This window comes from Aspergillus steynii (assembly GCF_002849105.1).
Source record: "Aspergillus steynii IBT 23096 chromosome Unknown P170scaffold_2, whole genome shotgun sequence".
Lineage (NCBI taxonomy): Eukaryota > Fungi > Ascomycota > Eurotiomycetes > Eurotiales > Aspergillaceae > Aspergillus > Aspergillus steynii.
The window spans coordinates 3,858,902-3,883,756 of NW_020194399.1; the positions used below are offsets into that span (position 1 = coordinate 3,858,902).

At 52.9% G+C, this 24,855-nt stretch overlaps 10 protein-coding genes across 10 annotated transcripts; 7 read left to right on the forward strand and 3 right to left on the reverse strand.

Annotated features, from left to right (window-relative positions):
• Positions 1-812: 812 nt before the first annotated feature.
• Positions 813-1,455, forward strand: P170DRAFT_507474 (uncharacterized protein; the record flags this gene model as incomplete). Its single annotated transcript, XM_024854489.1, has 2 exons — positions 813-962; positions 1,024-1,455. The coding sequence occupies 2 exons, from the start codon at positions 813-815 to the stop codon at positions 1,264-1,266; spliced, it is 393 nt and encodes a 130-aa protein (XP_024708030.1). The 3' UTR covers positions 1,267-1,455.
• A 303-nt stretch (positions 1,456-1,758) lies between these two features.
• Positions 1,759-3,106, forward strand: P170DRAFT_434450 (zinc-binding alcohol dehydrogenase family protein). Its single transcript, XM_024848718.1, has 2 exons — positions 1,759-2,237; positions 2,304-3,106. The coding sequence occupies exons 1-2, from the start codon at positions 1,898-1,900 to the stop codon at positions 3,023-3,025; spliced, it is 1,062 nt and encodes a 353-aa protein (XP_024708031.1). The 5' UTR covers positions 1,759-1,897; the 3' UTR covers positions 3,026-3,106.
• Positions 3,107-3,279: 173 nt separating this feature from the next.
• Positions 3,280-4,342, forward strand: P170DRAFT_434452 (SRPBCC domain-containing protein). The gene has a single exon (XM_024848719.1). It carries the CDS (start codon positions 3,296-3,298, stop codon positions 3,947-3,949), a length of 654 nt encoding a protein of 217 aa, XP_024708032.1. The 5' UTR covers positions 3,280-3,295; the 3' UTR covers positions 3,950-4,342.
• A 745-nt stretch (positions 4,343-5,087) lies between these two features.
• P170DRAFT_507477 (protein kinase domain-containing protein) lies at positions 5,088-6,729 on the forward strand (the record flags this gene model as incomplete). Its single annotated transcript, XM_024854490.1, has 1 exon — positions 5,088-6,729. The coding sequence occupies exon 1, from the start codon at positions 5,518-5,520 to the stop codon at positions 6,727-6,729; it is 1,212 nt and encodes a 403-aa protein (XP_024708033.1). The 5' UTR covers positions 5,088-5,517.
• A 530-nt stretch (positions 6,730-7,259) lies between these two features.
• On the reverse strand, positions 7,260-9,438 carry P170DRAFT_111351 (uncharacterized protein). Its single transcript, XM_024842315.1, has 2 exons — positions 9,124-9,438; positions 7,260-9,061 (listed from the first exon to the last, which is right to left on the reverse strand). Exons 1-2 carry the CDS (start codon positions 9,239-9,241, stop codon positions 7,335-7,337), a joined length of 1,845 nt encoding a protein of 614 aa, XP_024708034.1. The 5' UTR covers positions 9,242-9,438; the 3' UTR covers positions 7,260-7,334.
• A 115-nt stretch (positions 9,439-9,553) lies between these two features.
• Positions 9,554-11,499, forward strand: P170DRAFT_111340 (putative endosome-associated ubiquitin isopeptidase (AmsH)). Its single transcript, XM_024842314.1, has 2 exons — positions 9,554-9,874; positions 9,943-11,499. Exons 1-2 carry the CDS (start codon positions 9,734-9,736, stop codon positions 11,428-11,430), a joined length of 1,629 nt encoding a protein of 542 aa, XP_024708035.1. The 5' UTR covers positions 9,554-9,733; the 3' UTR covers positions 11,431-11,499.
• A 270-nt stretch (positions 11,500-11,769) lies between these two features.
• On the forward strand, positions 11,770-13,461 carry P170DRAFT_378804 (putative oxidative stress response protein Oxr1). The gene is made up of 2 exons (XM_024845463.1): positions 11,770-12,853; positions 12,912-13,461. Exons 1-2 carry the CDS (start codon positions 11,910-11,912, stop codon positions 13,054-13,056), a joined length of 1,089 nt encoding a protein of 362 aa, XP_024708036.1. The 5' UTR covers positions 11,770-11,909; the 3' UTR covers positions 13,057-13,461.
• On the reverse strand, positions 13,428-18,030 carry P170DRAFT_403190 (uncharacterized protein). Its single transcript, XM_024846465.1, has 5 exons — positions 16,838-18,030; positions 16,475-16,518; positions 16,331-16,392; positions 14,555-16,125; positions 13,428-14,494 (listed from the first exon to the last, which is right to left on the reverse strand). Exons 1-5 carry the CDS (start codon positions 17,957-17,959, stop codon positions 13,673-13,675), a joined length of 3,621 nt encoding a protein of 1,206 aa, XP_024708037.1. The 5' UTR covers positions 17,960-18,030; the 3' UTR covers positions 13,428-13,672.
• Positions 18,031-18,186: 156 nt separating this feature from the next.
• P170DRAFT_462609 (putative NADH-ubiquinone oxidoreductase subunit GRIM-19) lies at positions 18,187-19,051 on the forward strand. The gene is made up of 4 exons (XM_024852110.1): positions 18,187-18,279; positions 18,444-18,550; positions 18,615-18,767; positions 18,832-19,051. The coding sequence occupies exons 1-4, from the start codon at positions 18,229-18,231 to the stop codon at positions 18,878-18,880; spliced, it is 360 nt and encodes a 119-aa protein (XP_024708038.1). The 5' UTR covers positions 18,187-18,228; the 3' UTR covers positions 18,881-19,051.
• Positions 19,052-19,221: 170 nt separating this feature from the next.
• On the reverse strand, positions 19,222-23,813 carry P170DRAFT_434458 (karyopherin MSN5). Its single transcript, XM_024848720.1, has 11 exons — positions 22,848-23,813; positions 22,601-22,789; positions 22,071-22,542; positions 21,894-22,018; positions 21,773-21,844; positions 21,487-21,711; positions 21,293-21,396; positions 20,975-21,233; positions 20,778-20,920; positions 20,127-20,725; positions 19,222-20,070 (listed from the first exon to the last, which is right to left on the reverse strand). The coding sequence occupies exons 1-11, from the start codon at positions 23,676-23,678 to the stop codon at positions 19,397-19,399; spliced, it is 3,693 nt and encodes a 1,230-aa protein (XP_024708039.1). The 5' UTR covers positions 23,679-23,813; the 3' UTR covers positions 19,222-19,396.
• Positions 23,814-24,855: the final 1,042 nt, after the last annotated feature.

Consider the following 24,855-nt stretch of genomic DNA (forward strand, 5'->3'; position numbering starts at 1 on the left):
TCCACGCGTAAGGCGGACCACGCGCTTGGAATCCTGCGGGAAGAGCTGCTTGCAGGCCCGGGGCTCCCTCCGCCACCACGGATCAACAGCTGGTCGACCAGGGAGCTGGCCGAACGGGCAGGGACGTATGGCGCAGAGGACTGTGAGGAATGGCACCCGGCTTGCTAGGCAATTGATGCAGACCGGAGGACTTTCTTTGTTCTGGGACCTATGACGGACTGGCGGTCAATTGGCTCCCCTGTCTCACTTGTTCCGTCTCGTGCTGGAGGTCTGTTTGTTACCGGTCAAACCCGGAGCAACAGAAGACCATTTTCTTTTCTTTTTAGAGTAGTTGTTTTATTTGATTTCATGCAGACTGAAGACGAAAATCGCGAGAGTAGTAGCCCGCCCAGCTTCTCCTATCACGTAGCCTGAGATACAGCAAGCTGCACCCAGCAGAGCGCCATTGCTACCCTAAGACATTAGCCAAGGGGGCGCATCAAAGAATATTTTAAGAACACAAATGGAAAACCTCAAACCCTATACTCAGTGGGTATGTTTTAGAAGAAGGGCCCGCCACGGCAGCCATTTCATCGGGCACAGCAATGAACGGTAGATCTGAAATCAGGTCTGTTTGAGGCGCCGTGCAACATGAAAGGAGATTCTGGATCCTAGAATCGGTTGCAATCAACTGAGACAGGCAGCTCATTAACATATAAGTCCAAGAGAGATGCCCGACTTGGCTTACTAGCGACATAACCACTTTTCTTCTTCTCTTCCCCCCCACCTAGTATCAGCTGGCTTTTGCTATCACTCGATTCCCGTTATCCAAGATGGAGGATCATGTGAAGTATGTCTACTTGCGCAGCGCAGCAGAGCGTGTCATCAGTTGTCTTCAGACCATAACGGTCTTTCATACTGCCCGAATCGTGGCCGTGGGCGGTTTCGCCGTTAAAAGTTACATCCCCGGGAGAAAGACGAAGGTACAGACTTTCCTATCCCTATCACCTTATCTAAACAGAAATTGACGGTTTCATTCCCTAGGACGTGGATTTTCTCATCCAGATGGATCCGCCAGCCGATGACCCGGAAATGCCAGAACGACCATCTGGTATGCAACAGCGTTTCCCGAAGGAATTGCTCCCAGCATTTCCAAACCTGTTCCGACAGTGTAGCGACATTTTTGAGGTATGGGCTAGAGGCCCACAGGGCAACGGGGGTCAATACGTACAGATCGACTTTGTTTCCAGCCATTTGGTTAGTGTTTACCCATGTCGCGGCCATTAGTTTTGACGAACATCGTGTTGACCAGGAGGCTTTTACAAGAGGGTTATGCTTCAAGTCCTAGAGCGTCGCGCATGGTCGTGTATATATGCCAGAAGTTAGTTTCATATATATCGGACGTGAGATTTGAGTCTTGACTTTCATGTTGAAGAGCAATCAGCAAATGCCGATGGTTACAAACCAGTATGAAACAGGGTGGGTATATCGAACCCGTGGAGATATCGGACCAAAGCACTTATCGACGCGGAGTTAGTCAGTGTCGGTCATTTTAGCTTCGGGGGTTCGGCGAGTGAATCGAGCGAGGAAAAATAGTCAATATAGACGGAAGAAGAAGAGAATGGAAGGGAGTAACTGTGTGACGCCAACTGACCGATATTACAAACTCTTGGCCCCAATCATGATAGGCGCTAGTTGTTGATCACGAATTATTAATTCGCTCTTCTCAATCCATGATGATTAATCACATATTCAATGGTAGAATCACTGTAGAAGACAATGTTATAAATAATTCTTCGACTTCCGGTGGGATAGGCATCAGCTCATCCTCCATCTCGTGCATTCTCTTCTCTGCTTCCCGATAGTCATCTCATCCGATCTTCCTTTCAAGCACCCCGACATCTAGAATACCAACGCCATGAAAGAAGCCCTCGTGGATCTAGAAGCTGCTGTTTATCCTCGGGTGTCCATCGTGGACTCGCCGATTCCCACCCCGGCTGCAGGCCAGGTGGTGATCAAAGTGGTCGCAGCCAGTCTGAACCCCAAGGACTACAAGCACAAGAGCCCTGGCACCATCAACCAAGGTGACGACGTTGCCGGTGTCGTTCATCTGACGGGCGACAATGTCACCGAGTTCAAGGTAGGCGACCGTGTAGCGGCTTTCCACCAGATGGGAGCTCCTCATGGCGCGTTCGCTGAATATGCGGTGACCTGGGCCTACACGACATTTCATATTCCGGAGAGTGTCTCGTTTGAAGGTATGCCTCCGATAGATCGCGTCTGTCCTTTGGTATGAGAGATATCACCGTGCTAACCGTAAGCAGAGGCATCAACTATCCCACTTGCTGGATTGACTGCGGCCCTGGGTCTTTACCAAAGCCTTCGATTGACGCCTCCCTGGCTCCCGGAGACAGAGTCCCATCCCTTCGTGGTGTACGGGGGCGGGTCCGCTGTCGGCGCCTTCGCGGTTAAACTGGCCAAGCTATCCAACCTCCACCCGCTGATCGTGGTTGCCGGAAAAAGTGGGTCGCAAATAGAAACCCTTCTAGACCGCTCCCAAGGCGACGTTGTTATCGATTATCGTGAGGGCGACACGGCCGTGGTGAGCAAGCTGCGCACGGCGCTGAATGGCCAACCGCTTCTTCACGCATTCGACGCGATTACCGAGTTCAACAGCTACCAGAATCTTGCGCAGATCATCGACCCCCAGGCTGGACGTATTACCACCATTCAGCCTGTTCGCGAAGACCGAGATAAATTTCCACCTGCTGTTGACGTGTCGTTCACTTTCGTGGGCCGAGTACATGGCCCTGTGCCGGAGAAGAAGGACGGAAATGTAACCTTGGGAAACCGAGAGTTTGCCGCGGTCTTTTCCAGATTCTTTGGTCAGGGGCTGCGCGATGGATTCTGGTCAGGACATCCTTGGGTGGCCGTTCCAAGGGGGCTAGAGGGGCTGGAGCAGGCATTGGGAGAATTGAAGGATTGGAAGTCGAGTTATTCCAAACATGTGGTGCGCATTGCGGACACGCCTGGGGTTGAGGCGTAGGATTGACTAATGCCGGGAATTGGGTATTCAGATAGATTATTATTAATTCAATCGTTTCGGTGAGTAGCATATACAGAGGGGACTTCGCATCTCGGTCATTCGGTAGGCGTTGGCGTATACAATGGAATGGAGGGTTCCACCGGGGACGACAGTGGCCGCTGCCAGATGACGTCAGTGACCCGCTTAGTCAGGGACCCGTGCTTCAGCCCTTCACTTGACTTACTTACTATCTCCGCCTTCCATCCATCAATCAAGATTGTACTCCGTACTATGGCGGACTTCCCCTCTCCAACCTCGGAGGCGGCCCGGGCGGCCAAACCAACGCCCAACATCGATGCCTCGGACGCGGTCTTGCACATCAACAGCGCGTCGCTCATCGATGCCTCCTCCCAAGATGTTTGGAATACATTGGTCGATACATCCACCTGGCCGTCATGGAATACCTTTGTCCCGCGAGTCTCCATCCGCGAACAACCCGGAACCGACGAGCAGCCTGCCTCTTCCGACGCGCCTTCCCCGATCCTCCAACTGGGCACCAAAATGACTTTCCATGTCCAAATGGACCCCTCTTCTCCCCAGCCGCAGAATGCACAAGGGGTGGCGCTAACGGTGGTCGAGTTTGACCCACCCGACGCTGCGACGCACAAACCCGGCCGGATTGTTTGGGTCAACGACGTGACTGCCAAGGGAGGCATTCCGTCCTTCCTCTTGACTGCGGAGAGAGTTCACGAGATCGAAGAGGTGGTCGTTGAATCGGAGGGAGGGCCGACGCGACGAGTCACCGAGGTGCGGAACTGGGAGGCGCAAGTCGGATATTTGGTCTACGTGGTGCGGTGGATGTATGGCGCGCAGCTGAAGAAGAACTTCGAGACGTGGGTGCGCGATTTAAAGCAATATGTTGAGCAGCAGAAATCGAAGACTTAGAGAAGCTCTCTCGAGGAAGATGGTCGATGACGACTGGAGACCTATCTACTGACTACGTCGATATGCGGGGTCGCGGATTCCTGTCTCCAACCGCAGAGTCATGGTTATCTTTATCCCGGACACTTACCTCCCTCGCGTTATTAACCGTAGGGACTTACGTATGGTTACCTATGGAAGCTGTGGGTTGGGTCAGGGTGAAAGGCACTAATCATCGCATTTCCGGACCAGCCTCATTTCACAGGACCGGCACTGATTGGATCCTCCCCCATGACCTGCGTGGATCTAGGCGTTTCCCACTAGTTATGCAGCATCTCCCACCCCGGTCGAAGCGGATTCTACTGGCCACTAATGAGTATGAGGTAATTTCGTGTCTGCCTATGAATGCCATCTGCCGTTCATTATTATTGTACCGTACTTACGGGCGTAGTTGCGACGGCGCTGATCGCGGGCGAATCCGAGGAAGAGCGCGTCGAGAGTAGAAGAATTGAATTTCCGTGGCAGATGAACGACCCACGTGGGGGTGGGGATTGGACGACAGCCCTGGCCCTGGTGTTACCGTTTCATACTTCCAAGGTGTATCCTTCTGAAAGAGAATCGACCGGACAATTCGATTGTCTAAAAAGAACCTCCAGGACGCGCGGATCGCGGCGAGGGTGTGTCGGAACCGATCTTGATTGGCACAATTCTCGACGTCGGGTTCCGGAGGTGTAAGTATCTGTACCTGAAGGAGGTAGAGGGACCGATAAGATCGGGGAATCAAGATGCAGGTGACAGATGGCAGCCATCGTTGGGGCAGAGATTACTGCATTCGGGCCGCCGACGGGCTGGTCGCAGCGCCATGTCTGCCCCGGGCTTAGTGTCCGTATCGCGAACTGCAGAGTGAAGATATGGGGATGTCACGGTATTATCGGACGCTGCAACGGGTAAGGTAGCAGCCCGTTTCCTGGTTCCATCCATGCTTCCTCCGTCACCTTAAACTCTTCCGTCGATCGTCCATCTTTCCCTCTTTTTTTTTTTTTTTTTTTTTTTTTTTTTTTTTTCTCTTTTCCCTGTTCTTTTCGCCCTATGCCCTCTTTCCATTGATTTTATTTAATAAGCCGCGCTGGTCGACGCTTTCCCCCCCCTCTCCCCTCTTTTGCTCTTTTCCCGGTCCTATTTCCACCATGTATGTCCCGTCGGCCTCACGATCCGGTCATCCTTTGCACCAAACCATGTATTGCCCTCCCATACATTTGTGTCATCATTAGCAGTCTTCGACGTCAAATATACGCACTGTTGCCACCAGCTTGAAGGTTATCTTTCCCACCGACCTCCAAGAAGATTTTTCTATCTTCCACCATCCTGCGAGCCTTCGTGATCAAGTCACCTACCTCGCCAGTTCCTCGTCTACGCTCACGACGCTCATATCCCAACTTATACAACCTGATATCATCATTGAAAACTGTCATCCGAGGCAGTTCATTTCTGAGTCATAGACTGGTTTTTACTTTTGCATCTCAACCTCAGGTGCTTTTGCTATCCCACCGAATATTCTTCAGCACAACCCATCCGGGGTTTTAGAAGTCATAATGCCTTCTCGACTTTCCATTCGCACGAGGAATGATGAAGACCACACTGTCCAGGCCTCGCATTCTAAAGCGCTCTCGGGTCTCACCCCACCAGTGACCCCAACTGCCGGAAAGGGCAAACCGGGTGGCAAGAACTATTCGACCACCTTACTATCGCCAGTCGAGACGAAACCGGAGGGGGCCTATACAGGCATTCGCTCCGTCTCAGAGCCTCTCGAATACACCGATGATCTAGAGTATCATTATGACCCCAAGGGCCACCCAATCGAATTTGGCAGTGGGGTTTGGAGTATCGTCTACGAGGCGTCATCTCGACCACGCCCCAGCTCTTCTTTGCTCACTCCACCCAGCTCACCCGTGTCGGGTGGCCACTTGGTGGCCGTGAAGTCACCGGCTCGTCGAGATGCCTATCGCGTTCTTGACGCCGAGGCTTTAACGTTGTCCCGACTCAGTATGACACCTGGGTCTGAGCATCATATCGTGCCCTTCCATGGATATATGTCCGAATCTCATTCAATCGTCATGTCCGCCGTACCTCTCTCATTCTCATCTTATATAGAGGAAAGGTCAGCCTCTGCGAGGAAACAATTATCCACCAAGACCATGTTCGAGCCTATCCAAGGTCTGACGCAGTGGCATGACTTAGCCCAAAGACTTATAGTCGGTCTTCACTGGCTGCACACGGAGCCCAAGATCATCCATGGCGATATCAAGCCTCATAACATTCTGCTCCAACCGCAATCGAACGACCTTGAATCCACAACCGACAGATTTCCTTTTGATCCGCTGTTCGCGGACTTTTCCTCGGCCCACAACATAGCTGGCCCCTCCTTGTCTGCAGAGAAACACACCGGCACATCCCTGACCGCACTAACACCACCATTCGCGGCCCCCGAGCTCTTATCCGTGTCATCCCTGACCTCTCCGGACTCCGCTCCCACCGCAGCATCGGACGTCTTCTCTCTCGCCGTCACCCTCCTCGCCGCGGCGACGGGAGACCTGCTTCTATATCCGGGCACCAGCAACATGCAGCGCCTGGCCATGGCCCGGGAAGGTCACCAAGTGATCGAATTTGCCCGGTCTGGTCCCAACGGCGCCCGCATTCCTCGCAACGGCATCGTCGAGCAGATCATCAAGCCGGCGATCACCAAGGATCCGGCCCAGCGAATCAACCCCGCTGAATGGTTGAAACTGGTGCAGTCCTTGCGCTAAAATGCGGCTTATCTTCGACTGCACTGTTCTCTTTCAACATGCTATATATTCGATTTCAACCCAGCTTCTTTCCGTTTTGTTATACACAAGACTTTGGCTTATCTCTGGGAGTTTTTTTTTTTGGGCTGTTCAGATGCCATATTTTCTCTTTTCTTTTTCTTTTTCTTCTCCCTTTTTCTTCTTTCTTTTTCTTATACACTTTGAAGATACCCGAGACCTTTTGAGACTGATATATGTTATGTTTTTTGTGACGTGATGGAACCAAGACCATCCGTTCTTCCAATGTTAAATAGAGAAGAGAGCCACATTGTTTCCGCAGCTGGATGTACTCGAGAACACCTTATGTATTTTCTGCGGAACAAACTCGGCTCGAGAGAATCATCAATAAAACCATGCTCGCATAAAATGCGAGCGGTCTGGAAACACACGCACTTTTCCGGTAATGTATTATATTGATACTTTCTATTTGGTCGTGTAGTGATTCGGCTATATAGTACAAGATTCTAAGGGCGGAGGCGTTCGTAAGACTCTATCAAGTAAAGAGGAACGGGATGGGTATAATCAATGGGCAGTAGAGAAGAGGAAGGCCCGAGGTATTTGTTGGTTCAATTTTCGACGAGGCTTTCGCCGGACCGGAACGAAGTGAGGGTGCCACCCAGCTTCCGATTCAACTGCGGCAAGGTATGCTGCTGGTCGGATTTCTGGTACTCGATGCAAATATCAAGAATGGTGTTTATGGATATGGCCCGCACCCGCACGTCGCTGAGGTCGTAGTCGAGGTTCTCCTGGTAGCAGTCGGCCGGGTCGAGGGGCTTGCTTGGGTCTTCGGCGTCGCCGAGGACCGTCTTGGGGAGGGAGTCGAAGTCGGGCTTGGGGGATTTCGCCGCGAAGGTGGCCAGGCTGGGGATGGCCTTGACGAGGCTGTTGATGGATCGGCTGGGGAAAATGGCGTTGAAAACGTCGGTCACCGCGAGATGGGGACGGGTGCCGATGGTGAAGGAGAGCGCGTCGAAGAAACGTATGGCGTCTTGTTTCGCCAACGGGTCGAGTTTGTTGAGCTTGCGCAACGCTGGGGGGTCGGGGTCGGGTTCGAAATAGATGAATACGCGGTCGGTCTCGAGCGGATAAAGCTCCTCGCGGTGGATGCGAAGCGGTTCGCAGGGGCGACGGTCCCAGAGAAGACACGCGTCGTCGGCATTGCCAGTGCCGAAAAGCGCGCGCCTGTCGTCCACGGAGATAGGAACCTGCTTGACAATTTCGAAGTGGTTATCCGTGTAATATTGAGCGATCTCTGACTTGAGGGCCTCGATCTGATCGAGGATGGGACGCAGGGCCGTAGAATCCGCCCGGGGGTCGGCGGCTGCTCGCGAGAGCGATCTGTTCAACGCATCGACTTCTGACTGAAGCTTAGCCATCTCCAAACGGATAAACGCATGTCGGTTCTCTTGGTTCAAGGCAGTATTGGCGCGCCTGTGCTTCTCGTTCCTGATCAGGCGCCCGCTGGCCCTTGCAGTTGACGGCACCCATTCACTTTCCGTCTTGAGTATGTGAGCTAAGCGGACGTTGCGTTCGGTTATAGGACGTGGCACGTAAGGACAAGGCATATTGACCTGGTCCAGACTCTCTGGCGCCAGTTCGTAAGGGGGAAATTCTCGGTCCTTCGGGGTCTCCATGCCCTGGTCGGCGGCCCTTTGGGCCACCCGTGCGGCACCCTGCTCAGTCACATCCATTCCCTTGAACATCCACCAATGTCCGGAGTCTGGACAGGCTGCGACCTCAAAGGCGTGCCTGGCAAGACATTCTGTCAGGAGGGCTGGCCGTTTACGCTCAATCGTGTTTCGCGGAAGAACGAGATTCGCATCGGACGGCAGAAGGGAGACAAGCAAACGCACGCCCCCATAACCATGTAATCCGATGTTATGCATACAATGTTCCATGGATGATGCCCACCAGCGTGACGGAGTGAAATGATCCTTCTTCGAGCTGGGCGTGGGAGGGTTGGCGAGAATCAATAATGTGTTGTTTGTCGGCAAAGAACCTGTCCGATCCGTGTTCGACGTCCCTTGCTCGGGAAAGTGGTTTGCGAAAATGCTATTCAAAACATTCATGTCGAAAGGATTCTCTGATAGTAGCGTATAGCAGGAGCGGCTGGCAGCCAAGGGTCGCAGCAATTTCCCGAAGGCTTTCAAATTGGGCTCGACCATGACATGTCGCCGGGGCTGCAGGAAGTCATTGACCTTCGAAGACCAGAGCCCAGCTCCTGGGAAGAGATCGAGAATGTCTACCGGGCGGTTGCGGAGCAAGAGCGGCGACAATCGGTTGAGGATGTCATCTGCGCGGTGGTCATGTTAGACACTCGCGCCCCCTGTTCCTATTGATAAGAAGAGACCTTACCGCACAGCCTTTCACTCACGATCTCAGACTTAAGTATAGTCTTTTTTTGGTTTTTTGGGTAGCACTTGTTGAGGAAACCGGCCAAGGGCACATGTGGCAAGACTGTCCATCGCGACATTTTGCACCGAGGCACAGATCGAGATTGTTAGAGATGACCGAGACGCGGACAACCAGGACACAACAGGGCAAGTGCTGCGTCCATACCTCAATGCCTGGGGGGAGGGAAGAGAGACTGGGTGGTGGAATCTGAATCTGCAAGAAGAAAAGGACCGCCGCGACGCGCGGATCGATAAATTCGGTTTCTTCCGCCTTTCGCTTTCGCTTCGCTTCTCTTCTCCCTGCGCCGTCGCTCGGCCCTCAATGTTCAAGCATCCTCGTCTCACGTTCCCCCTCTCGCATTAGGAACATTCTCATCTCGTCATTCTCGTCCTCCAGGTGCCCGCCAACTGCTTTGGCTGCCTAGATGCGGCACGTCCCCACCACGCCTTCTCCTGGTCTTTGCGCCAGACCTCGATGACCCGCAGAACGATTCATTTCGACCTCGACATCCATTTTCCTTTCTCGGTCCTTCCACTGAAGCGTCTGTCGAGCCTCGCTTGGATGCGCCGTCATGGCAACGAATCTTCCTCCGCCGGCTGGCTCCCCGCCCCAGAATGTGGAAAAGATCACTCAAATCGCCCAAGATTATGATTACAACCCCTCAGTGCCCCTCCGATATTGGCTGCGGACCGCAGCAACGCTAGTCCGAGAGGCAAGTGTAGTTGACCCCGGCAATGTGCTCCGATACACCATGCTGACTCGAAGTGGGGGACGGAGCAGGCTCACATTTACGAACGAGAAGGACATGACGAACAAACCTATCTACTCCTGTTCCGACACGCCCAGCTAGTACTAGTCAACCTGAGCAGCCATCCCGATGCCAAAGACGAAGCAAATCGCAAGGCGTTGATGGAGGCCGAGAATGAAGTGCGGCGGAATCTCAAGAAGCTGGAGACATTGAAACCTCGCATCAACAAACGCTATGAACGCTACACACAATTGATGCGGGACCGTCAATCCCGTATTCCGCCTCGTGGAACTCCCCATGCTCCTTCCAGCGACCGGCAGCCTCATGATCCCGCCCTGGCGGGCGTCGCCGAGCCCTTAGAAGCCGGTGAGAATCGAGACTTGGCGGTCAAGCTGGCAAGGACCGAAATCAGTCGACGGGCCACGGTGCGGAAAGCCTTCCGGCAGGCAGGAATTTCCCCGGAAGAAGAGCAGCAGCGCCGGGCGGCTGGTGTTTGGGGGGATTGGGAGAGTGCCGTGCATCAGAATGGCGCCGAAGCCGACAATGACCTGAGTCGGCGGATCCAGAACATCCGGGTCAATATGAACGACGGGCAACGGCCGGACCATCGTGTACCAAACGCGAAGCAATCCACCGCTCTGCCGCTGTCAACGACATCCTCCACGTCAGCCTACAAGTATCCGACAGTGCCTCGTCAGAAACCACTGGACTTTTCGCCGCCTCCACCCGCCAAGGTCCTGCGCGAAGGGATTTCTCGCCCCGAGGCGCCGGCGCTGCCTCCCAAGGAGAGTCTCGAGACCGTGTTGAATAGATCGTCGCCGCCTCCTTTGCCTGATAAGGTGTCTCCAGGGACTACGCCAACGCCTCCTGTTCCGGCGAAGACGCCGCCGGTGGCGGGCAATGATGCCCGCCCCGAGCTCAATCCCTCCAGCTTTACCTTCAAGCCATCCGCCTATCTCGAAAATGGCACTCCTCTCCGTACGGTATTTCTACCGCCAGAGCTGCGATCCCATTTCTTGGCTCTGGCCTCCTCCAATACCCGACGCAACCTGGAAACTTGCGGTATTCTCTGTGGGACCCTGATCTCCAACGCTTTGTTTATTTCCAGACTTCTCATCCCAGAGCAAACATGCACGTCGGATACCTGCGAGACCGTGAATGAATCGGCAATATTTGACTACTGCGACTCGGAAGATTTGATGGTGCTTGGCTGGATCCACACGCATCCGACGCAGACCTGTTTCATGAGCTCGCGAGATTTGCACACTCACTGCGGATATCAGGTAATGCTGCCAGAGAGCATTGCGATTGTTTGCGCCCCCAGCCAAACACCGGACTGGGGCGTCTTTCGATTGACGGATCCCCCGGGCCTGAAGTCCATCTTGAGCTGTACGCAAAGTGGGCTATTCCATCCTCATCCCGAGACTCATATCTACACGGATGCCCTTCGACCGGGACATGTTTTCGAGGCCAAAGGGCTGGAGTTTGAGACGGTCGATCTACGGCCTGAGGGATCGTAGTTGCCATCATGACCTCTATCTTCTGTTCATCTAAACCAGCATCTCTTACGAGTTACGAAAGCCATTGAGACCTGTTCTAGACCGTTTCTGTCGCGTGCCGAATCCCCCATCTGAGCGTACCGAACCGAGGCCTGTACTCTATTTTCTACCAATAAATAAATAGTATGCATGTATCATGGCCCAACCGAATGAAGGACCAGCTGTAGAAAGTCTCGAGTAACTGTTGAACGACCCAGTGGAGTCGAGGGTGACGTTGGAAGGCGCGTCGGGGTGTGACGATCTCCCCACCTCGTCTTCTTTCTCGACTTTCTTCCCTCCTCCTCACTTACTCCCTCTTGACTCTTGCAACCCCCCGACCTAATCAGGCTTCTTTCCATCCCCCGTTCTCCAATTCCTTCGATCCAAATCAATTGGATGATTGCCCTATCATCTAACCATCGCCACTTCCCGCCCTCTTCGCATCTCCCACCGCCGCCCGCATGGAGTCCGTCTCCCACGAAGACCCGTCCTCAACCTCATCCTCCAGATCAACATCGCGCACTCGGCAAAAAAGCTCCCAGTCGAATCAATCCGCCGCCTCGTACTTCTCCTACCCCGTGACTCACGTCGTATCTGGCCTCTACCGTCGACTCACCGACCCCCCGTCAAAAGCCAATGCCATGGGCCGCTCGCAGCGCGATTCGAAATCGTCCCTGACCTCTCCTAACGACTCGTCCTCCTCATCCCGGGTCTTCACCCCCGTCCGCACCGTCTCGCCCTTCCAGCCGCCGCCCCTCACCCCCCTCACTCTCACCGGCGACCCGTCCAATCTCCAGCAGCAGCTGCTCACGCGCGCCCTGGCCGAGGAAATCCGCCTGCTGGTCCCGGCTCGCCTGCAGCTCGTCGACACCTGGCGCCTGGCCTACAGCCTCGACCGCGACGGCGCCTCACTCGCCACCCTTTACGAGAACTGTCGCGAGATCTCTAACCGCAGCCCGCGCGCCGGCTACGTGCTTATCGTCCGGGACTCGTCCCCCGCCGGCGCCGTCTTCGGCGCTTACATGACCGACCCTCCCCATCCGAATCCCCACTACTTCGGCACCGGTGAATGCTTCCTCTGGCGTGCCAGCATCCTGCCGCCCCCCGGGAACCTGTCTCTTGCCGCTGGCGGTCCCCCGTCGGAGGACTTGCTCGAGATGGCGGGGCTGCCGCCCCCGCCCAGCGCGGATACAACACACGCAGGACGCTCGACGACCCTGCGCGGCGATAAGAAAGGTGCGGCGTCCGGTCAGGCCGAGGAGCATCGCCTCGCGCCGCCACTGTCGAATGGCGGCGCCAGCGGTGCCAGCACGCCTGATCGGATTCGATTCAAGGCTTTTCCCTACAGCGGCGTGAACGATTACATGATGTTTTGTGAGACGGGCTTCCTGAGCTTGGGTGGAGGGTAAGTTCAGCTCCTATCGCTGGGTAGGATCAGAATACGAAGCTAACACAAAGAACAGAGACGGCCGCTACGGTCTCTGGGTTGATTCCAGTTTCGAAAAAGGCGTCAGCTCCTCCTGCCAAACCTTCGGAAACGAGCCTCTCTCCGACGAAGGCGATAAATTCGACGTTATCGGCGTCGAGGTGTGGTATGTTGGCGCGTGAAGTGTGTCCTCTCCACAGCATGCATGTTGTCGACGGACGAAGCATGGGGGTTGATTTATCTGTCTGCAATCTAAGATTGATCGTTCCAGTCTTATTTGCTTTGGTTCGGACGTGGATTCATCATGGACTCGCTCTGTCATTTTCTTTCTGGCGTTGTCGTTTACGTACATAATACCCGCACACGATATGGCTGGTCCCCATCGTGTCATGCATTGCAAACTTCTATCTATATAGCTCTTAACGCGTTGGGAAGGACCAGGAAGCCCTCTTTTTGATTCCCATGGGGATGACTACTGGCCACAGGAATGCAGTGCCGAGATTACTGGTTGCATTGCATTGCCTTCAACCATGCCAATGTTGAAGCTGCGAGGACAGATCTCTCGTGAATCGTAACCTTTGATTAGCTACCTATCTGGAAATTATAAGTTGCTAAATTAAAAGTGCCGGAAATCAAACCGCCTTTCGCCAGTCCCGTCCGACTCAGCCGTCATATCAGCATTACTAAAACTCCCGAACTGGGGTATGGGGTGTAAATAAATTAACCGAGAAGGGAAAAAAAAGAAACAAAGGAACAAAACAGTGCTACCACCAAAGCAACCAATCCGACCAAGCTGGATCAATAAGGAGAGTTAACGATTTCCTCTCGTCCCAGCCGGCTTCCCCAACGCGTGTTCCGACGACTCGGGGTAACAGGAGGGCCTGCAATGCTCTCACGAGTAGGTCTCTGAAGGCTCTTCTTCGCAACCATGTTGACCTCATTAGGAAGGGCGACAATGACGTTCTTATCCGATCCGAATCGGAAGTTGTCCGCCATGACTTCCTCGGAGTATCGCTTGATGGTATAGGGGTCTTTCCGGCCGGCGACGACCTTCTTCAGGCTCCAGGTGACGATGAAAGGACCCGTCGCCGTGATAATAGACGTTTCTTCGCTGTCAACTCCGGTGTTGAAGCGAGCAGGCGTGAAGGCAATCGGCTTCTTGGTTTCATGCTGGAATTGGGCAACATGTGAAGGCTGAAGACCCAAACGCCGAGGTTGGGGTTTCGAGTCCTTGGCGAACGAGCGCTCGAATCCAAGCTTGCCTTCGTTCTTGCCATCCTTTTGGAGCGAGTCGATCAGAAGGAGATAAGTTCGGCAGGTGGCCAATACCCAGCGACCATCCGCAGATACATCCAGGCCGATGATCGCCTCTCCAAGGGCAGGGATGTGAGTCTTCGCGTTAATTCCCAGGCGGTCGAACATCCGAATATCACCCTTGTTAGATGCGACAGCGAGGTATCCCTTCTCGGTGGTAGCAACAGACGAGAAGTCGTTCTTACTGGCATACTGCTTCAGATCCGCATCCACCAATTTGTTGCCCGATAAACGAGGATCAATACGATACAGCGCATTTTTGGAGGCACCAACGAAAGGCTGGGCCGCGGTCATTTGGGAGAATTTCTAGATAGAGTCAGCAAGCACGATCTTTTTGGTCAGGATGAGATAAGATGCACTACTTACGTTTTCGGGTGCGAAGGTATGCACTGGGATATCGTCATGGACCTTCCACTCGTCGACAATCTTTCCGTATTCCAGGTCCATGCGGTAAAGGGAATTGGGATCATCGCCGTTTTGGAGGATCATGTTGGAATCTTCTGCATGCAACATGACCTTCTTCGGGCTGAACAACTTGCCCTTAGGAGTTTCCACCTTCGAAATATTGGTCGAGAACTCGAGGTTGTTGTTCGGAGTATGCTTGAAGACACCGATCTTGGAGCCACGCACAACAAACGACCGATCATGTTTGTAACCAACGGCAAGCTGAGAGTTGACATTGCCATCGGTATCACGGGTAACCACATCATCTTCCTCTTCGTCGCTGTCGTAATGTTCGCTTCGCTGGCCATCGTCTTGGTCCTCTTCATCTTCCTCTTCGAAAGCTTCTTCTTCCTCTTCAGCCTGTTGCTCTTCTGTTTCGGGATCCTCCATGGTGAGGTCCTGGAAAGCATCCAAAACATACTCTCGCTCGGTTTCTTTGACCTTGGTCCACTTCATCTCGTTCAGTTGCTCCCAAAGAGCCTGCATGAGACCCTCCTGGAATCTCTCTTCCGTTTCTTGATCATGGAAGCGCAGAAGCCAGGAGAACGCGGAGCCATTTTCAGTATATGCGTTGAAGATGAAGGAGAGGTACTCGAAATTGAAGACGGGGTTGATATCCGCAACCACGGCTTGGCCAAGCCACTCCTTTTCGTCACCACTAATTTGGAGCCAGTATTGCCAGTTGCCGATTTCAGACACAGTGGCCACAATCTTAGGATCCTGGAGGACGAAAGTACTAGACTGGAAGTCGAAAAGATGCAGTTCCGCCGATTCCTTGGCAAGAATTTCTGTAGCCTCAGGTTGAGCCACGGAGGGAGGAGCCACGGTAGGCTCTTCACCGTCGCCGGCAGGCTTAATTTGGCCCTTAGCCTGCGAGTATTCCACGTCTTTCACCATAGCCGCTGTCGAGTCTCCGGACGCTGACGAGTGGGCACGAGACTTGGTAGGCGAAGCGATAGGACTCGCAGAAGGGATGGGTCGCTCCTCCTGAAAAGAAAATTCCTGCAGCTCCTGTTCCGTAGCTCGCTGGGAGCTGCGTCGATATTTCCGTTCGTACTGGCACTGCAGCGCAGCCAACTCGAAGGTGGCTACCTTATCCGAAGGCACCGAGGGGTCGCAGACAAATTCGAAAAGGTCGCCAATATCACCGCTCAAGTCCCTCCACGCCAGAATCTTGACACCGCCTTCACGGACCTCGGAGCGAAAGTGTAGAGCCTGGTCCAGAAGAAAAGTTTTCTCGTCTTTGTCCAAGCCGTCACTGCCACCCTGTTCGTCGTCCTCCTCGGCCAGCTCCTCTTCGCCTTCCTCGTAGGCTCTCTGAATGACAAGCTGGTATTGGAAATCTTGACCGGTGCGTCTGATCGAGGCGGCGGCGTCCTTGAATATAAGTTCGGAGTAGCCCTTTGGCGATAGAGGCCGAACCAGGTACAGCTGGCCTTGCGGAATCTCGATGATGGATTCCTTGGAGGTGTCTCCGAAGATGTACTTGCTCACTAGAAAAATGAGAGGGTTGTTCAACTGACAGGATCCAGGTGGGTGGCAGGTAAGAGAAATGTGAATCGTACTGCGAAAGGAAGGGAGGAGGGGCACGCTGCAGTGTGGAGGGGTAGGGTATAAGGTGGGGTAGAAAAAGGTAGAAAGAGGATGAGGAAAAGAAAGGACAGGAGGAGCTAGTCAGGAAAGCTTAAGGATACATACCGTTGCGGAGCATAAACATGGTTGCGGTTTCCCTGGCGGCACAGGCGTTTGGTTGTTGTTTACTTTCAACGATGGAAGGTGGGAGAAGGTTAAGAGGCGAGAAATATTTGGTGATAGGTTGGACACAGCAGACAGAGACAAGACAACGGGGCCACTACCCGGTTGATAGAAACAGCCGACCCCACGGTCTAGACAAAGATAAGGGATGAGGCAAACGGAGGGCGAGACGACGGAGGGGAAAAAAAGAAGTTGTTGTGCTTCTGTTGATCTTCCGTCATCGATCGATCGTCGGTGGCAACGGCTGAGTCAGCCGCTCTGGCCCGATCGAGTTTAGCTTGGCGATTCGAGCAGTTCAATAACTACAGACAAGAAAGGTATGGATTCACGACAGGACTTTTGACAGGTGTTGGAACTGGATCTATATACATGTAATCATCCATCCATGGACATATTCTTTTAGCAAGTTTCCTATGCGTCTTCAGTTGCCTCCTGGATGGCCTCCGGAACATCCTCATCCTCAGCTTCCGCGCTATCACCGCGCTGCACTGCATCTTCCGAGTCACGCTCCGAGTTTTTCAAGGTTCCTCCTTTGCGTTGAGGGAGCACTTGCATGAACGCCTTTCCCCAGTCCTTGACCTCCAGCCATCGGAGCATGATTTCCATCACATGGTTGGTTGCCAGTACCGAACGCGACGACATCTGGATGTAGTCTCCAATAGGGAGCTTGGCCGTCTTCATTCCTTTTTCCACAGCCTGTCGGTAGCAAACCGCCTTGTGCCGGTTCTTGTCAACCAGTCCACCAATGATGTACGTACTGTACGGCTTCAATTCGGTCAAGGTGTTAGGGCTGTCGCTGCTGAGATAGATGACCTCTCCATCTTCGGGTTTCGCATCCGCCATGTCTGCGAAAACGCCGGCGAGCTCGCCGCCCTGAGGCCCCTGCATCAACTCTTTAGCCTGCTCGGCAGCAACGGCAAAGTCTTCCCCGATGAAGCGGGTGCCCTTCCAATTTTCGTGGGTCTTCCTCATCACGGTGTCAAACCGCTCTTTCAGCGACTTCTCGAACGAGGATATCATCATATGAGCGCGGAACGGGGATCGGCAGTTGTCGGAGTAGGATCGTGCGATCTGCTGGGCGAGGGACTTTCGTTCCTTGTCGTTCATCAGGTCGTCATATCCGCAGTCCATGACCAGAGTCAGAGGGAGCTGGGTCGAGTTGCGAAATCGGTACCGGGTCGATTCTCTCTCCTTCCTCAGTTTCTCTACCGCTTCCGGACCCGCCTTCCTTGCCTCATCCCATTCATTGCGTACTTTGTTCTTCTTTGCCTGTATTCTCTCTTTTCGCTTGACTTTGCGTTCTTCCCGCCCCGATTCCCAACGCTGGTCGCGACGAAGTTTCTTTAACTGGTTCTTGGACATCGTAGGTGCTGGTTCATTCGTTTCTTGCTGGTCGGTTTGTCCATTTCCTGCACTCGGCTCAGAGGCATCGCTCGGTTTGGAGGCATCGTTGCGCGCATCGGCGTTGTCGGAAACGCTCCCCACGGCGCCAGTCATCACAGCGTCCGATGCATCCTGGGCACCTTCGTTTCCCAACTTTGCGAACTTTCTGGGTCGCTCCTCGTCCTCCATGATTCTGTCAATCGCACAACGTAGACGCAATTGGTTCCTTTGCGAAGAGCAGAACTAGAAAAAAAAAAATGCGACGCGGACGAGAATTCGATCCAGCGCGGCACGAAGAAAATCCAGGCCGCAGCCAATGGGAGCCGCCGCAGCCCGCATTACCAAACGGGAAGGGCGCACGTGACCCGGCGGCCAACTTCGTCGAGCATCATCGGCGGATCTTCCCTTACGAAACCCCCAGACTTCGGTAAAGGGTGCTGTGTCCGTCACTCGTCAAAATGCCTCAGGATATGCCCCCATCGGGGGGCTACGGGCCAGTCCAGTATAAGGTACGCTGCTCATCTGCCGATTCCGCCCCTGTCCGGGTTCTCGCTCAATTGGTCGCTCTGGTCGCCCTCGATCTCGATGCCCTTGATTTCCACACCTTCGCAGACGAATCATCCTCTCCCAGGCTCAATTGAACGACCAATGGCTAATGTGATCCCCTCTATAGCGAAACATCCCAGCCCGTGGATTCCGCCCCGTCTACTACCTCCTCGGTATGCACATGTTCATGGCCTACGGCATGTACAAGCTCTTCTACGGTATCCGCGAACAAAAGTATGTGATACACTCGATCAAAAAATCAATTCCTCAATTCCAGTGCGCTGACTTCTTTGCCCAGCGAACTTGCCCGTGAGAAGATCTGGGGCCGTCTCCACCTGGTCCCTCTCCTTCAGGCCGAAGAAGACCGTGACCAGGTCCGTCGTCACTACGCCGACAAGGCCCGTGAGAAGGAGCTGCTCGGATCCGAGACCAAGGTCTACCACTCTGACCGGTATGTTGCTCTGTTCTTGATGATTTCTGAAGGTGGGGTTGTTGCTAACGGCCAATCTGCACAGCTTCGTCCGTCCTACTTTCGCCTATATGCCGTCCAAGGTCACTCAATAAGCGACTGCAACGACGACGTGCTTGGGCTCGTTCAAGTTATTCTTGCTTCTTTGATCAAGAGTGCGATGGAGAGATCACGGATCTCATGATACGGAACTTGAGTGTCACAGAGTTCGAATGTTCCCAGACGGTATCCTGTGAAGCGGAACAGGAGAAAAGAGAGGTACCAGGAAGGCGGAAAGCAGAGCTGTATGATGTAGATATACCGTTTGAAAGAAATTAACTAGTCCCTCAATACATGCTTTTTTTGTTGTTGTTACCTAAAGTCTTGGTCTTGTCTCAAACTTGAGTTGAATTCAACCTAACATATGAGCGAGCTTGAGGCCCGTACTCTATCGCTTAAAACAAATTTCATTTGTCATGTTTCTATATTCTTTTATACTCGTGATGCCGGAAAACAAACGAAGGAAAGAAAGGGAAGCGAGAGACGTAGAGGTGGGAGAGATCACGGCACCAAACCATTATACTAATACAATTGAGGCATTGAGTCGACCTCAAGAGGGAGAGGGCGGTGCTTTAACCAAACATGTCCGCAACCCCTGCCAGATCGGGCCCGTCATTGATGTCAACCTTGTTGTTTTGCTGGCCTTCCATCTCAGCGGTCATATATCTCTCCTGCAAGGCACTCCGAGCCTTGCGTCGCTCCTCTCGGGTGCCCAGGATTTTGCCTTGTTCGGCGATGCTAACCCCACGCAGACCCTCCAGGAGGTCCAAAATGAGGGCGCGCTGCTGCCTGGCTGCCGTCGATCTCACAAGAGCGGCTTCGGCATTTGCGACTCGCTGCTCATCCATGCCGGGAAGGCTGAGGATTACTGAGCGCGGTGTCGGGCTGCTCGATCCGTAGAGAACCCAGATCGATGCGATGAGCTGAGCCAAGTCTTTCTGCATATCTACAAAGTAGGCCTCGTGCACAGACGTAATACAAGCTTTGAGTACCTCGGAACTGATAAACTCGCGGATCGTCACCGTCGTGGCAGATTGGTTGGGAGGGGCAAAGTCCTGAAGGATGGACCGAATCACGCGAGTGATGATACTGCAGCAACGAGTATCACGCATACGAAGGGCGTGGGTACAGAACAACATCACGGGCTCAAAGATCTCGGGCGATGAAAGCACAAAATGTCGTATCGAGTCAGAGAGCGCGGGCGCCTGCTGCGGAGCGCTTGGATCCACCGGCTCCTCGTCGGGATCTATTTAAAACGTGAGCCTTCAAAGTCAAATGCATGGATCGCACTGGGGGACTCACCTCCTCTTTGCGGGTCGAGGAGACTTGCCACCATGATGACCGCGGAATATGTCAGTTGCCGGAGAATGCTCTCTGATTTCATCTCATCAGTTAAATCACCACTTTCAACGCCTTCCCTCCGTTGTTCGATAACCTCCCACTCGGAGGTGACCTTCCGGTCAATGTTTGTGAAGAGGGTTGCCAGCATCGGGGGTAAGAACTGTGCTCTGAATCGAACCGGGCAGTCATCAATCAAGCATCTCGAGATGTTCAAAAGGACAGAAAATTGGTGAGATGAGAGATACGACGAGTCTTTGAATAACGCCTGAGACAGAGGTCCGGGGAGTTCAGCAAATCCATAGAAATGTTCCCTTAGCCTACTCATGCTAAATAGCATCGAGTAACAGGATTCCCGAACCGCTCGGATTTTGCCCCTGACCGAGGATGCGAAACCCTCGACGGATGCCCGAGACGAAGTGATTCTAGCATAGAATTCGTCCCGGCTACCCGTGGAAATCCCTGCCTGCCAAAACCTGTCGGTCAAAATGCGCTCGACGACAGCCTTCATGTCATCGGGTAGACCGCTCCAGTTTGTCGGGTTATGGAAAGCATGCGCGTTACTATGCCATGAGTTAGTCCATTAACTCTCGCTAACATTGCAGGTTTCTTTACCTAACAAGCTGCAACAAGGTCGGCAGGATGACCGGGATAATATCATGCCAGACCCCGCATGCAAGCTCATATGCAGGCTCGGTCTTTTTCAACTTCTCTGTAGAAACAGCGAGCATGGTCTTGGTGCCTCGCAGGGGCAATTGCTAGGAAAATTCAGTGTTCGGTTCAATGTCAGAAATGGTGGCGCAAGTTGTTACCTGGAACTTCCTTGTCATCTCTTCTTGAATCCGTCTACCTTCATCATCTAGAGGCACTGAGGTCCAATCTTCTAGTTTCTGCGCCTGCCGAGTGTTCATGTATGGTCCCACGCTTTGCAACCCCAGCATGTCACAAAATCCTTCAAAGGACGAGCTCATTCTTCGAAGCTCCTCTTCTTGCCATGCTTGTTTTATAGGCTCCACAAAAGAGGCCAATCGATATTGGCGAGCCTGGGGTTCCACATTGTTCGCACGTTGCCTGATGCGATGTTAGCAGGAAGATCAACTTGTTCGTCCCGGGAATTGGCAGAGCAGTACATGATTATTAGAAGGATCGAAATCAGTTCCATTTGCAGCTTGTCATCCACACGGTTTGCCTGGCTTATCTCTCTGATTTTCGGCTCAAGAAGATCATAGAAGGTCTAGGGTCCCAATTAGCATCATGCGATTATAACAATAGTTTTTTTTTTTTTTTTTTTTTTTTTTTTTTTTTTTTTTTTTGCCGGACTTACAGAGAAATAGTCGGCGTAGCGCATCGCAAGACGTCGAAGTTCATGGCTGGCCAGTCCGTGGAGTTCTTTCACGGCCTCCGAGTAGGCGGGGAATTCGGGTTGGTCGGGAAGGCGTGTCATGAGGATGTATTCGAGGACCTTAAGCGCAAAGCTGGGGGTCTTGTCAAGAGCTTTCGAAGAAACATCAACGATGAGTTTGATGATACGCTGCTTCAAAATAGGGTCCTGTATCTTCATTAGCCGCCTAGAGGGCCTTTGCTTCTTCTCGAATTTCCTGGAGTCGAACCTCGAAATTTCTCTGCATCAGCTTGAAAGTCCAAGTCTCCAAGATGTTTTCCAGCTCGCTTCTTTGTTGCTCCTGTGCAATCCGTCAGATATATGTTATAAAGACTGGCCGGGTTACATACATCCTGCTGCGGCATTTTTCCGAGTGCTGCTAGCCATTTGTTGTATCCTTTCAGGGTGGCCTCAACGACAGCGAATTGCGTGTCCGCACGCATGAGAGGAAGCGAGCTTTTCGAAAATGATTTTACTAGTTGATCTTGTTAGTCAAGGTGATTACTGGTCATCAAGCCGAATCTCACCATTGAAAGGCTCAACTCCAAGGTAGAGGTTGTCCAGGTTGCCATCGACGGTCGATAGGATATGCGGGATGGCCTCTTGCGGTCTCTTATGGACGGTGGTCTCGATAATAGCGGAGCAATAACGGCGGTAGTTGCCCACAAACGCATGTCTTTCAGGGACGGTGTCGATGTCCTCAACGAGGAACACTACTGTAGGGTCATCGGAATCGACTGGGAGAGACTCCCAACGGACCAGCCGCTGGGTACAAATTTCTAGCAGGGCGGGGATCAGGCCAGTGACCAAATCGGTGTTTCCAATCCTCTCAGAAGCTAATAGTTTGGACCACACATGGAGAACAGGTATCGAAACTGTCAAGCTTCGATGTTGAATAACATTTAACATAAGGTGGAAAAAGAACGGGAGGTTCATTCCATGAACGCTTTCCAATGAAAACCCCTTCTCCTCAAGGAATCCTGCAAGGTATGATAGCATCTTTCGGTGATGGTTAGCATCAAACGGCACATTCAACAGCATGACCTGTTCTTCGTACCTCGGAAATTTTCTTCGAGATCATGTATCTTGTATCGTCAATGTCCTCGGGTCCCACCACTGACCACTCGTACAACTTCTGCAGGACATTCAAATAGTCTGTTTCATACATCTTGTGTACAAGTGGCTGGAAGCTTCCAATGTCGATGTTTGATCTGCTATACAAGGCGTGTAAGGCTTCGATGGCAGCCTTTATAGAAACTCAGCCCTGTGTTCCACTATGAAACAATTAGATAGGGCCTTCTTACCAGCAAAACCTGCTCATCGTTGCACGTCAACGCCATCGCTATAGTCGGAACGCAGTTTGAGGAGATGATGGCCTTGGGGATCGCCCAAAGGAGGACAGACTTCAGCGTTGCCAGCGCTTTGACTGCAGCATCCTTCGCTTGCTTCGAGTTCTGCAGGTTCTCGATGCAGTACTGGAGAAACTCGCTTATGCGGGCAAGCCAGGAATCGGTGCCGTATCGCAGTTCGACATGGTGCTCCCGCTTGGGATAAAACTCCTCAAAGACCGCCAACGGCGTAAAGATCTCCACCAAGGCTCTGTTCAGGTCAGTTCCCCGCAAGGAAGAAACGTGGTCTTCGCGGTAGAAGACGTCTTCAGACAAGGTTTCCAAAATGGAGAGGACCAGCTCCTTGTGCACCAGGCTTGCTTCCCAAAATTGAAAGAGGGTCTGATCCATGTCAATCCAGTCCAACCCCCAGCTTCTCTTAGCAACCTCGGCCCATAGCTGGGGGATTTTGTTGCGGATATACGGGGGATCTTCGGGTCGAATAGCTTCTGCCAGTTTGAGAACCGGGTCTTTCAACGCAAGCACCTGTTCCGGTGCTGTAAACGAGGTGTGCTGCAAGACATGATCCAGAAGACCTAGACCAAAATAGCGGACCAGCGGATTCTGGTTTGCTCCCGACGCCAGCAGAAAGCCATTCCGAGCCGCCGACTGGCTTCGCTTCTGCCTCTCCACGAAGCCCAAGGCGTCTAGGCGTTGTTCATTCGTGGACGACGGGTTGTGGATGAGCTCCAAGGCGCGAACGATGTCGGCCATGCCTCCTTCGGAGAGATCTTCTTCGGCCGCCATTGCTTCCAACCAAGCTAATTTCCCAAGTTCCAAGTCGGTTCTATGTAATGATGGGAGAAAGATGGACAATTAATGATTACCTCGGGATGTGTTCTCAGTTGTTGCTGGATGTTATGATCATGATCCAGGGTTTCGTGCACGGTCCTTTAGATTTTTTTTTTTTTTCTTTTCTTTTTCTTCTTCTTTTGGACTCTCACTTCTTCACGTTTTGGTCTTCTCTTTGAATGGCGTGGATTGTGAATTCCTTGGACTTTGATCGGAGAGCGTTCCAACACCAACAAAGCGTGGGGATGCAGCCGAATCACACCGGTCAGCTCTCCCGCGGGCGGACAAAACGGCAAGCGCCGTTCAGAAGAAAGACTGCGGCTCAACGCCTGATGAGTGCCCGAAGGATTTCTTTTTTTAACTTTGGACTTAGTGGCGCAAGGGGAGGGGGTGTGAGGGACTAGGGCAGATTTCACGTGGTCAGGATGAACTGGGGCTTAGATCTTTCTAGCTTGACGCGGGTGTTGTTTGGTGGGAGGGAAGAGAGAAGGAGAGAGAGGGAGATAAGAAAGTAAAGAAAGTAAAGAGCGCGTTTTCCACGGCCTCCCGCCGCAATCTCCACACGCTCACCGCCTTCTGCCTGCTGCCCCGGTGGCTCTGCATCCTCGTTCATCTCTGCACCTCATGGCAGGTTCCGGCTCGAGGCGTTCAGGAGATCCTCACTGAATTTTTGAACCGGTCCCGACAGCTGTGGTGGGGAGGGCTCCGGGTTTCACTCTGTAAGCCGCAAGGAGTCCTACTATACCGGACGATGCCAAGACATCTCATTGGAGTCCCCTTCATCCGAATATATACTTCAGGGGATGTTACTCTGGCAACTTCTTGCTGGGAATTGAACCAACCAACATCGTCATCAGACATCATTGCATGATTGCATGATTGCACAGACTGATGGATCCTTCGGACAGTTTCAATCGGCTTGAATCCTGTCGATCACTGTCATTTATCCGTCTGCAGGGTTCCCCGCATAGTTCCCCCAGTCCACTCAACACGGCATCTCTGCAAGATACTGTAGACCGCAGGCGTCCCGGTACATATAAGACCGATGAACGGCGAGACAAAGCATCTCTCGTGGCGAACTTACGCCGAGATCTTCACGCCATCCTAGAAGTACTCTCAGTCCGGTGAGATC